Here is a 12,798-nt window from a genome sequence, read left to right as displayed (position 1 = left end):
TCTGATAGTACCTGAAGCCATGTGCTCCCATGCTCCCTTTAACTGTGATTAAGGGGGGACGTAGCAAGTAAAACGCCTTTTTTATTTATGGACCAAATTGAATCAAATTAGGAGCATTTATGTAGCTAACCATTCTAACAAAAATAATGAAATCAGATCAAAGATACCTTCTATACTTTTTAAGTTAGAAGACTAATTACCTGAAGCTTGCAATCAGCATAATTAACTAATTAGGCAAGAAGTCAATTAGATTTTTACGTCAGTGTGATCAGAAATGTCTATTCTGTGCAAGGAAGCTATTAGATTATTGCATTATATTCTTTAGGCATAAAGAAAGAACAAGAGAAGTTTCGCCTTCCTTTCAAAATCAGAAATAGTCTAAAGAAAGTGAAACTTCCGTCTTTCTTTTTGGATACTTAAAGGAAATGAAGCAATAATCAAATAGCTTCCTTGCACAGAATGGACCTTCCTGGGGATGCTGACATAAAAATCTTGTTGAGTTCTTGCCTAATTAGTTCATTAATCTTGCGGCAGCTCGGTGAAGGTAATTAGTTTGGTAACTCAGAAAGTGAAAGTATAGAAGGTATTTTTAAACTGACTTCAGTGTTGTTATTAGGTTAGTTATCTACATAAAATCTCCTTATTTGACTAAATTTGGTTCATAATTAACAAAAATAGTTTTACTTGCCACGTCCCCCCTTAAGATAGTACGTTCACCCATCTGTTGATAACAATGGCATGGAACATTATTTAACGTTCCATGTCATCACAGTCTGGGATGGGGGTCAGCATGGTTGGCACCCGCCCTTTCGCATACAGGCGAACAACATCGCGCAGGTGCATCTCGCAGCATCCCTGGAGGTGCTCGGGCACTTTGTCCATTGGTCCATCTAGAGACAGCAGGAAGTGCTGCCTCGACGTCAGCCTTTCCCCAAGCTGCTGATTGATTTGCTGAATTGCAAAGTCTTCTTCAGACACCCCCCTCGTTCTCTTTGTCCTGCGAGCTCTGCGAAAAGGTGTCGCGGGGGAGTTAGTGTTCTGGGAAAGAGCGGAAGAAATCTGGTTAGGCGAAGGCAGGGAGTTGCAGGGAGGAGCGTTGGAAGAAGAGGGGAAGGAAGCTGGGGCAGAAGCGGGAAAGTTGGCAGCTGAAGGACGGCGAAATGTAGACGAGAAGCTGCTAGGGGGAGACGGGAAGCTGCTAGGGGGCGGAGATGGGCAACTGCTGTCGCTGTGGTCCTGCACCATTGGCAGCAGCAGTTCGTCCACCGTAACACGGTCTTCGTCCTCCTCTATTATGTGGACCTGCAGCACCTCGTCCACAGAGTTGGAGAAGGCAGCCACGTCGGGGTCCATATTGCTGGTGGTCCTGAGAAAGGGCAGCAGATTCAAGGGTATAGGTCGACTGGGGTGAAAATTGTGACCTTTGGAAAAGTTTCTAGAGTGTGGTTAAAAAATCCGGAATGTGATGCCTGAAACATGCAACTCTGCAAACAATTGTCGAAAATTGGCCATTCTGAAAGAAATGGTGCGAAAAGAGCAGCCATTAAGCAATGTGGAGGTGACTTTGCAGCCAGCCAAGCAAATGCTACAAGCGAGCCCAGCTGGCCAGGCCCTCAGTGGAAATGCATGGAGCACATGACCACACGGGTGTTTGACTGGTGCTGCAGCAGGCCAGCCGTGATGCCACTAGTGCATGCCTGTTGGCATATGACATAGGCAGTGCCAGCTACAAATCTGCTTTAAGTGCACAGCTAGAATTGGTCCACTAGGCATTTTACAGAGCTACCTGTTCCGCTTGGCCACAGAATGTAAAATGGCAATTGTTTCAGACATTCTACACATAAAATGCTGTATTTTTCATGCATGTGTACATGAATGCTATGAACAGTTATTTTCTCTACAAGTCTGTTGGTACACTTTTATCTGCATTAAGATGCAACAAAATCTTGTTGCTCTACCTGCTTTGAAATCGTAGTCTTCTCTCAAAAAGGCAACGTTTACAAAAGTGTAACTAAGGGTCACAAACTTGCTCTAGCAGCTCTGTATGTTGCTTTGAAATCACATGCTTTGCCACTGCCTTTCTTGCTGGCTAGCGTCATGTAATGTGATTGGCCTCACTACGACTACAATAGATTGGCAAGTTTCTGGCTGCCTAGTTACACCTCTAATGTCCAAAAAGGTTTCGTATGTGCCGTACACACACCTTGTTCCAGACCCGAAATAAAAGCAAAATAAAGGTTTCTCATACTTCCTTGGTTCAATAACGTCCTTCAGGAAAAGGAGCGCCTTGAAGTGGACCCACGACGATGACAGCTGCTCCGGGTCGTCAGCGGGTGCACCGCTTGCCTTCTTGGCTTCCTTCAGCTTGCGGGCGAACGTGTCTCGTAAATTCCTCCACCGCTTGCCAACTTCTTTAATGTCGACTGCGTAAAAATTCACACAGTTACAGCACTTAAGTCACTTGCTGCAAAGGGTTATTTTGGAAGGATATTTATGTCAACAGCAGCTAGATATGTCAGTTGTTCAAGCATGAATTTTTTTTTTGTAGCGGTAGAACTAAGAGCACCAATTCATTAGGCGCGCCATAGTGGAGCGCTCCGGATTATTAATTTTGACTACCTTAGCACCGTTCACGTGCGGCCAAACACACGGGCGTGCGCTTATTATATCCTGACATGCACAGCTGCAAAGCCAGAGCGCAAATGGCCAACACAATGTACATAGTGGCCCTTTCGGTCCGGCATGTGTTCAATTGACTAACGCACGCGGTAATTGCTTTCAAGTGTTATCGAAACACTGTTTGGAAAACCAACAACGGCGTAAATTTGGTCTTGGTGTACAGTTGACAGAGTGAAATAAAACAGCGCGAGTCCACCGCTAGACGTGACGTCGCGTTCGCGGGTAGCCCGGGCCCAGCGCAGTCGCGCGCAAGCCACTGCGCTGGGCAAGATAATCGCACGCTTATTTGAGGCACCAAGCTTGGTCATAGTTTAGTCGCTTATTTAAACCGGCCCGGCAAGTTGAAAAGCCCCTGTGTTTACATCCATTCACTATGATCTCGCTAGAAGTAGCGGATTTTGTAAACGGGAGCTACGTCCATCTTGGCTGTAATGTCATCCGCTAATAACATCTGCGCCTGAACTACGAAATACCACGAAACAACGTAATAGTGAGGAAGGCTTCACACTAGTCGTTGGTACAGCGATAAAATGGTAGACGTACCTTTCGTTCCTTCAAGCCCCATGCCCCTGGCGACACGTATCCAGCTTGACGTTCTAAGGTCCAGCATTTTGTACTCCGCGCACCTCAGGTCCCAGATTGCGGGCTCCCTGTATATGAGGGCAATCAAAGACTCGTTTTCTTGCGCTCGTGCCGCTTGTGCGTCCATCTTCGGTAGTTGATGAACGTAGGTCGTGTGATGAACAAAGAGGGAAGATGCCGGGAGCCGCTCAGGGAACTGCACACCTTCGCTCCCGCGTAAAGTGACGTCGTTATGACGACAGCTTATGACGACACCTTCGGGCTCTCATTGGCTGTGGCCTCACGACGATTGCAACGATGGCACGACTGCATCTGGCTTGCCAGACGCACGTCGTGAGCCTCCTCCGACCAGCGATCGACGCCAAAACGGGTCCTAACGATCAATCGTAACGATCAGTCGCATGCGAATCGCGTGTGCCAATCGTACATGTGTCCAGCGCTTTAGCCCTCCACAGTCATCACCGATTCTAAAGCGGGGGCCACATGGGCGGAGAGGGACGCGTCTGTGCACGCGATTCCCCGTTTCGGTAGCCGGAACGGCCCCCTGGCTGGGGGCGGCAGCCAATAACAGCACGAGGCGCGGAAGCGTCATTCATGACGTTTCGCGCGGGTTTCAAATTGGAGCCTCCGGTCCTGGATTTCGCGAGGTGGCTTTCTCCTGCGCCGCAGCCACGAGCAGCTCAAGGGCGACCCGCATCGCCGTAAACGATCTGCTGATATCTCTGGTGCGAGCAGAACGAAATATATGGGATAAAAAAAAACAACTGCGTATCGCTTTCGCTTGCCTTGTACTGCAAAAGACCACGCTGCATAAAGTAAAATTAAGAGCAACATCTCTGAGAAGTGTCGGCATTGCAGTGTTTTTTTTACTCCGTGTAGTCAGCGAAGGCTTCCTTTATCGTGGTTGATTCGGTGGTTTTATTAAAGTTAATGTGAAAAGAACAACCATCAAAACCATATTCTTGCCCATTGAATGAGAAAAGCATTTGCAGAAATCCACATAATTGTCAATTAGGCGTAGCATTCTTACGCCGATAGTATTCATTGAGTTTTTTAGAGACAGATTTGGCTATGAGTAGCCCAATACGTTGGGGTATTTTATTTTGATTTTTTATTTTGTTTCTTTTCACCAATGATCTAAATTACACCATTATATTGATTAAGCACTTGACCAATAGTGTGCTTTTCCGCAGATGACAGGCGTAGTGCTGGTTCCGTCCGTTTGCGCGATTATTTATTCGTGTTGTCGTTCTTTTCCGGGCTTTTGCAGTTGAGTCTTCGTTTCTCAGAGGACATGTATGATATGCATTTTTTTAAATTTCGTCCTCATTTTTGCGAAATGGTTATATTGTGTATTTGGGGGGGGGGGATATTGTGTTTTACCATTTACCTTCATTACGCTATTACAACGATTAAATGCGTTACTTCCACCAGTTATGCATTGTTGTGGAACTGCAGTGCGTTACATGACTGGCTCGTCTCCGCAGTTTTTTTTGTAATTTCAACGTTCTTTTGTCGGCTTTTTTAAGTTACGTCTTCGTTTTAGAGCAGATGTAAGACATTTTTAGTAAGTTCACTGTTGTGATTATTTATTTTTTCTATTTTTGTAGTGCATTTTAGTTTCTCAAAACTCCGCTTGGCCAATTATATCCATTTACAATATTAATGGATATAATTGGCCCCAATTACTTACAGCAACAATCTCCTACGAGAGAAAATCACGAGCATTGCGGGGCACCCAGAAAAACTCCGTCAAGCGTCAATGCGGCCCTTGTGCGGGCTGCCAAAGGCTACATGCACGCACGACGGAATGGGGCGGAGCTGAGCGGCCCGACGCGTCGACGGCACTTGCGCACCATGTGTCTCCTCCACCAAACGGCGGCGGGGAGCGGTTTCCGGAACGTTTACCGGCGCCGAAAACCGGCTGCAATGACGGACATATGTCCGGCCCTTAAAACGGCAGTTCAAAATGTTGCCTCCGGCTTTCTGTCACCTCAGCCACTCAAAATTCTCCAACAAGCACCCCAAACGTCCCCCGTAGAAATATTCCGGGCTCCGGCGCACGCTGGCCTGGATTAAGGTCCCCACAGCATGGCTCGAGAACTCACCATTCGAGCCGGGCCCAGCCAGTTCCCCTACCATAGCGCTACATCCGCTAGAGACAGGATTATCACGTACAATGAAATCACCGCCCATTACCGCCTCTCTCGCCGTGCCATCCATCAAGAACCATCAAGAACTTATCATCTGTCAATAACACACATGGCTTCTTTTGCAAACAAACACATTTCCCAGTCCTTCTAAATTACACCAAATTCATTCAGCCATGTACCCTTCACTTAACTGTACAGCATGCCCGTCTCTCGGCACCTTTCAGCACCTTATGTGGGGATGCCCGAGAGATCCCTATCCGAAAATAACCACATGTGAGCAGTGGGAGGAGGCGTTGCGCTGCCCAGACCAGGAGGCTGAAGCTTCACTGGCTGCCCAGACGGCCGCGGTCGCCGCCAAAACGGCGGCCACCATTGTTAACTCTGCTCTCCCGAATAAATGTGTTTGTTCTTCTTGAAAGTATGCCGAGCAAACTATCGTTGCTTGAATGATCGACTTCCGCAAATAAGCCCCCTTGGGTTGATTAGTAAGTAAACTCTAACCACACTTTTCCCCGTGGTTACACAGTCCCCAGCCCTGTACGGTGTCAGGACTATGCATGTCCTTATTTCGGAACTTTTAAAGACGATAGTCTTTCTTGGGCTACTTAAACCCAGAAATTTTGGTCTGTCTGTATGTCTGTCCGTCTGTCTGTCTGTGACTCGATTCAGCCACCCGGCCAAAGCAAAACAATGCCTGCGCAATAGTCTTATATAGTCACAGCTAAATCTACCCGTCTATGTCCGGTGTAAGGTTCATACTTGTCAACATTGTTGAAGAAGAACAAGACATTACGCAAATATGAGACAACAAATCAATACAGAAGTGATATTTGCAGTGTTCCTTTATAAAAAAATCAAACATGCTTGAATTTGCGAAATTAAATACTTCATCAACTATAGAAAAAGAATTCACTCCGCCGTCGCCCGCTGTCGCCCGCGCAACTATAGCTTCTGGCGCCATTTTAAGAAATCAACCAGCAACAGTTACGCAAGGTTCCACTAGATAGCTTCCACGTTCTGCTTGCAACGCACGTGGAGTAGGGAAACGCGGTTCTATAAACGCTGAAGTAGGGCGCCTCGATTAACGCGCGTCTTCGCCGTACGGCAGCGTTCGCATCGAGACACCCGATTTGGAGCAGTGGAACGCGGGAAATTTAAAATGATTTAAGCAAACCTTTGGCGTCTTTACCTTGGGAAGGAGCGCGACGCAAGAGGAACAACATGAGAGGTGAGCGGGAAAGTGAAGGGAGGCATTTGCTTCGAAAAAGCAGATAAAGACTATCGTCTTTTGACGACATTTGCAACGAAAGGAGCAGCTACGCGGCCAATTTTTTGTACTGTGAATGCGATTTCGAACTACTTCGTCTCAATTTTCAGGCATACTTACCGTTGTAGAGAAAAGGAAAGCATACCAAATCAATAACCGAGTTTTTACGTCCTCCTTGCGCGAGTCACGTGCCGACTGCCACGTGTCGTGAGCCTCGTGTATTCAAGATATCCTTCAAAATGATTTATGTTCTGTCGTATAAAAAGACCTCTTCCAAAAGGGGCTCCGAACGGGGCGTTCTGAAAGCGTTTCCTGCGCCCCCTGTGCCTAAATTCACGGCGCAAGCCTTAGCCGTCGCCCCCACTAACAGGACGGTGCTCCCTGATTGGCCCAGGGCAGGGTATTTTTATTCATATTTTAAAGAATTGGTGTAATTTCCTTTTATGTTCTTTAAAGGGACACTAAAGGGTGGAAACAAGTTGTCCGGTATAGATGGATTGCGGTACCGATCAGCTAAATACACGATATTCGCATTTAGCAGTTGTTTAATAAGGCAGAAAATGCCAGAAACGTGGAAACAGGTGACGACGCCACCTACTATTCGGGGTACTAGGGTTCGTGAAATCACAAAAGTGGTGAACGGCGAGAGATCCCTGGTGAAGCATCTATAGATGTTTTCGTGCAATTCTAAGTGGCTGAACGCGTGAAATAAACGTAAATCACAGCTTTCCATGAGCTCATCGTATCTAAGAAACAGACACTACAGCTTTTATACACTGCGAGGCAGGCTGCTTCCCTCGCTATTCGGTTAGTCACTATGCTTTCAGTTTCGTTTTCCAAAGGCAGTGGTGCATAATTAGCGAAGTCAAGAACCTACTACGGTGAGCGCCCGAAAATCTGCAAGAATTTTACGCGGCAGGAAGCAGCTCAAGTCCCTTCATTAGAAGCGGAAAAAGGAACAAGGTGCACTGCTGGTGGTGGTTATACGAGCCACCCGAGCTTCCCGTTTCCCGTTTCTCCGCGCGCGGACAAGGTGGGGTTAGCAGGAGGAGGAGCGACAATTTATTTTAAATGTTGCTATCAGTATAGAGCGCCAGGTACCAACATATTCGCCGCTGAAACTAACTTGCTGCGAGTGGTTAGCTGACCGATGCGCCCGTTCGCCTCGAGCCGCCGTTGATAATCCGGAAAGCGTGCCTAGATCAATCCTTGTTTGAGACATACGGAGCACGGTCAAGGACGACTACCGACACGGCTGCCGCGAAGAGTGGTTATTTCAAGGTAGGAATCAATCGCCAGATGAGGTGAAGTGAAGGTGCCCTCCTGAACCAACACCACCTTGTTGCTTGAACGGCACAAGCGGCTTTCCGCAGCCCTCCATGGTCGCAGCCGGCTCGACGGGGTCTTGGACTCCCGAATAGGCGAGCACTCCGGCCGCTCGAGCGTCTAAACGCGTTTCCCATTCCGCCGATAAAATATCGTAAAAGTCCAAGCCGGCCTCCTTGGCCAAAAAAACGTTGCCGCTGTCGGCCACGTCTTGGAGACGTAAAAGCTACCGATGCCAGCGTATACGCTCTAGAACGCGCCGTGGCTTCGCTCCTATTTTGTGACGCAATGGCTACGTCACGAAAAAATGAAAGGGAAACGGGCGAGAGAAACGCCAGCTTTATTTTCTTATTTCTCAGCAAATAACGCATCGTTGCTCATCGAACAAAAGCCGAGAGAGCTACGAAACATAATCTTTCAGTTAAAACAAAATTTAATTCAGCCTTTAGTGTTCCTTTAAAGCGATTGACAAATGCCTTTTATCGCTGCGGCTGAGAATCCAGGAAGTGAACAATTGACCAACTTACGGAAACCAGCCAACCGGCTTTACGAAGCGGCAATACAAACAGCGGCCTAGTATTTGGAAGTCAGCGCTTGTTTGTCGTCTCCGTCTCGTCCGTGGTCTTTTTTGCGCTGTGTTGCTAATGGATTACCAACTAGCCGGAACCCTCACGCTTTTAGGTAGTATTTGGAAGAACTAAGGAGAGGTTCCAGATGACGAGATTACTTTTTTTTTGTCTTTTGCGTGGCTGCATAACATAAAGACGACGGGGATAGTATAATGTTAGAAAAAGTTTCTCGAGATGACTGAGGAAGGGTTTCTAAACCAAATTCTTTGACAAATGACAAAATGTAAAAGTGAAAGAGCAAATATTTTTCGCACTGGTGAGTACAATGTATTTGCGCATGCATGCACAGATCGGCACGCTTCGAGACCATGCTGCTTAGAAAAAGAATAAGAAAGAAAGTTTATTTAATTATTTGCATACAATAAAATTTTACCATCTGGGGCCTTAGCCACCTGGCTAATACCCGGGCCCATGCGGTAAAGGCTTCATGAAATTGTACGCGGGTGATAAAAACATTTCAGTGGAAAATCATATTACACACGTCAAGAGAAGACAACACTGTAAAGAAACGCCTTTTGGCTACAACGGTGAGACATAATTTCCATCACGAAAGTACACTTTTACACTTCTAGAAAAAATTGGCGTTAGTTTTAATATCTAAATTCAGAGGATTCCAGATTATAGCTCAAGAAAACGCCATACAACGTTTACCATAGTTATTTCGGATAACAGGGAGGTTGAAACGAAAGTTACAGTAGAATCTCGATAAACGGAAATCGCTTAAACGGGATTGCCGCTTAAACGGAGCAGTAGCCAGTAAGTTGGTTGGTTTTGTATTCAGATAACGTAAAAAAATTCTCGGTAATCGAACTAAAGTTTCCACGTCACCGTTTAAACGGAACCAGAAATGGAACTTCTTGTGAAACCAATTGGCATGAGAATCAGCTTTTTACGGTTCCGGCTGTTTCGTGATTGTTTTTTTTCCTCCCTCCTCGTAAGCCTCGTCTCGTTAGTGGTAAGCCGTGTTAGCGCAACGAATGCAACATCGCAGTTCTTGTTCCAGTCGTATGGTCTCGATTTAAGACGCCGAGATTACGGGCCTGTGCTCCTATTGCCTCGTTCGTAGCATCGTGGTGCTAATCGTGCTTCATTACCGCGTTGCCGTCTTCTACATTCGGTGGCTCGTAAGCACTCGCGAAGTTGTAGCCACTAGCCTCCATGGAGATGCCGTTGCAAGGACTCAAACAAACATATTTGATGCATTTGATGATAAGGGACTCATTGTTGCCAAATTAACTTTGTGAGTGCTGTGCCTAAACCTCTCTTAGTTTTCATGCTTTCTGAAAAACTATCAGCGGCATTCACCTTCTGATGCTTCGAGTTCCATGAAATGGTATCGATAGTGTGTACGCACATAAATTTGCGTTTTCATACATCGATCTCGTTAAACGGAACTCCTGTTAAACGGAACTAATTTTTTCGGTCCCTTGAAGTTCCGTTTATCGAGAGTCTACTGTAGTTTGATTGCGTGTTTCCCGGTGTGGCCATTGAAAAATAAAATTAGAGAACGGAATATTCTTTTCTAATATTTTTCTGAGCCATACAAGCTAATTTGTGGTCTCTAGCATTTGTAAGTGGTATAATGTTCAAGCCAGGAAAAAGCGTTGCGCAACTGTCGTTTACCCTACTAAACATTATAATGCGGAGTGCTCTCTTTTGCAACAAGGTAACTCGGTTTATGTAGGAGAAGTATGTCACCCCCCATGTCTCAATGCAGTACGTTACATGACAATGAAATATACAGCAGTGTATTATTTTGAGAATGTGTAATGGAAAGTAACAACTAACTCTAACTAAAACGAGATAAGATCGGGTTAGCGGTAGAGGGGACCACGATGCGTTTACGTCAGTGTTCGTGCAGTCCGCGGGCCTGTAGGCGTATCTCTGCGCAATAAGACAATGTATTCGGGGGGTAATTTACTGCAGCAGTCAACACAACTGATCCTCTGATGTCAGCCCCATTCCGCCCATGCGCAGATTGAGCCACTTTCTATGTCTTCCTCTTCTTCGATGTCTCACTAATGGCGTATGTCCCGTCGAAAGCACTCCAGGAAAGCCGACTTTCGCTTTCAATGATGTTGATCGATCTAGGGTGGAGTTAAAAAAACAAAGGCTCCCACTGATCGGTATTGAACTTGCGACCCTCACGTTCTGAAACCGATGTCTATCCATTTCGCCATTAGGACATGGCGGAAGCAGTTTGGACTTGGAGAAGAGTGCACGAAGGAGTCAAGTTGGCAAAAATCATGCACCCATCTGTGTTACGACGACGATGGTTGAACGCGAAGCTTTCTTCGGCGAAGTGAAAAGGTGAAGGGTCGAAGTCAAAGCAGCTTCGATAAAACGTCCAAACCGTGGTGGAGTCAAAGGCCAAACTTAGACAACCATGGAATACCTCCCAAAAAAGCTTCGCGTACAACTATCGCCATCGTTAGGCGGAGGGTTGCATCATTGTTTCTATGCGCAGTTTTTGTCAGCAGTGCCTGTTGGTGTGCCTGTCAGCAGTGCCTGCAGTTCCAGCGCGGCGGGGGCGTGGACCCTAGAGATGACAGCTGACCTGCAGGCGCTTGGCCAGAATGACCGGCTGCGGCGCGCCGATGGGTGCGGTCCGCTGCTGCAGCGGCTGAGGAGCCACCACCACTCGCGCATGGGGCGCATGCTGGTGCTCTACGAGGAGGTGGTGGCACCCGTCGACGCGGGACCTGGTGGCCCCGCTCCTGTTCTGGCAGCTGACGTGCGGCTGGACATTCCGGTGCTGCGCAGCAAGCGGCCGACGCCCCACTGCAGGCTACTGCAGCTGGCTCGGGGTGTCGTGTGGGCCGACCTAGACGGCCAGGCCCCAGTTTACACGGATGGCTCGGTGCGGCAGCAGCAGGTTTCGGCCGCAGCGGCTGCCGTGCTGGGAGAGGCCACCCGACAGGCGCGGCTGCCCTATGTCTCTTCTTCGGCCACGGCTGAACTGGTGGGAGGTCGGAGTGGCCCTGGACCTGTGGCTGGAGATGGAGCCCTTGCCCGAGCGCTGCAGCCTGCTGTGCGACTCCCGGCGGGTGGCCCTGGTACGTCTTCGGGACGGAAACTCGCACTCCCTATTGGTGCAGGGCATCCGGGAGAAGGCGGCACAGCTGGCGGACCGGGGCACTCAACTGTGACTGCAGTGGTTTCCCGCCCGCACCGGTCTGGATGGAAACGAGCGGGCGGACGAGCTGACCGCCGGGGCACACGCGCTGCCTCCGTCGGACATGGTGGCCCAGGCGGCAGCGGACGACGCCCGCCTGCTCATCCAGTGACACATCGGGACCAGGCATCCACACCCGCGGCTGCGTGTCGGAGGAGGCCTGCCGCCTGTGCGGGCCTCACGCCTGCCTCGACGACTGCGCTCGGCCATCCTGCGCCTCCACGTGGGGGACGCGTTAACGGCGGAACGGAAGCACCGTTTGGGGCGGGTGGCCAGCCCCGCCTGCACTCACTGCCGAGCGCCCGTGCAGTCCCTGCCGCACGTACTCTACGAGTGCCCCAAGTTTGCGGCAGGGCGGGCCGAGCAAGGAGTGCGGCCACTTAAGGAGCTGCTTTGGCCCCCGGGCAGTGCTAAGGAGCGGGACGAAGTGCTTGAGGCGCTGGGTACATACCTGGAGGCGTCGGGGCTGCACAGTGCACTCCACTGCAACTCCGCTTAACTGCCCAGATGGTGGTGAAGTGCTGCTGCTGAAGCAGCTTCTCTACTTGTGTGTGCGTGCGTGCGTGTCCCCTTCTACATGTGTGCCAAACATTGTCCTTTGTAGTTTCATGTGTTGTCTATATCTGTAGTGTTTCTCGTAATGGCAATTCCCTCAATCTGTAACTCCTTTTTTTTCTTATTCTTTTTTTTTTTCTTTTGTGTTTTATATTTACCCTTGTGTGTGTTATATACATTGTAATGTCAACCGGCTCCCCTATCTTCCTATTCCTATGTATTCTTTCCTCCCTATCCCCTCCCCCTACACCAGCAGGCGTTCCGGTGTCCGCCCCCTAGGCGAGACAATTTACGGCTGTTGGTGGGTCTTCCTTTTACAAAGAACAATAAATACATACATATTTTTCGCATGTTTCCCCTAATAAAAAACACGTTAAATGTACCCAAGTAGCTCTAAACGAACTGGTATGTGTGCTTTTAGGAGAAAAGTCT

At 48.3% G+C, this 12,798-nt stretch overlaps 1 protein-coding gene across 1 annotated transcript; it reads right to left on the bottom strand.

Annotated features, from left to right (window-relative positions):
- Window positions 1-472: 472 nt before the first annotated feature.
- On the bottom strand, window positions 473-3,655 carry LOC144157955 (uncharacterized). Its single transcript, XM_077688661.1, has 2 exons — window positions 3,223-3,655; window positions 473-2,423 (listed from the first exon to the last, which is right to left on the bottom strand). The coding sequence occupies exon 2, from the start codon at window positions 1,351-1,353 to the stop codon at window positions 751-753; it is 603 nt and encodes a 200-aa protein (XP_077544787.1). The 5' UTR covers window positions 1,354-2,423; window positions 3,223-3,655; the 3' UTR covers window positions 473-750.
- Between the last annotated feature and the right edge of the window lie 9,143 nt (window positions 3,656-12,798).

The sequence above is a fragment of the Haemaphysalis longicornis genome, unplaced genomic scaffold, assembly GCF_048455015.1.
Source record: "Haemaphysalis longicornis isolate Haplotype H1 unplaced genomic scaffold, Haemaphysalis longicornis Haplotype H1 scaffold_10, whole genome shotgun sequence".
Lineage (NCBI taxonomy): Eukaryota > Metazoa > Arthropoda > Arachnida > Ixodida > Ixodidae > Haemaphysalis > Haemaphysalis longicornis.
This window is presented reverse-complemented; position numbering and strand designations above follow the sequence as displayed.

Coding starts and splice junctions, on each gene's coding strand:
- LOC144157955 (XM_077688661.1), bottom strand. CDS start 1,353: ATGGACCCCGACGTGGCTGCCTTCTCCAACTCTGTGGACGAGGTGCTG.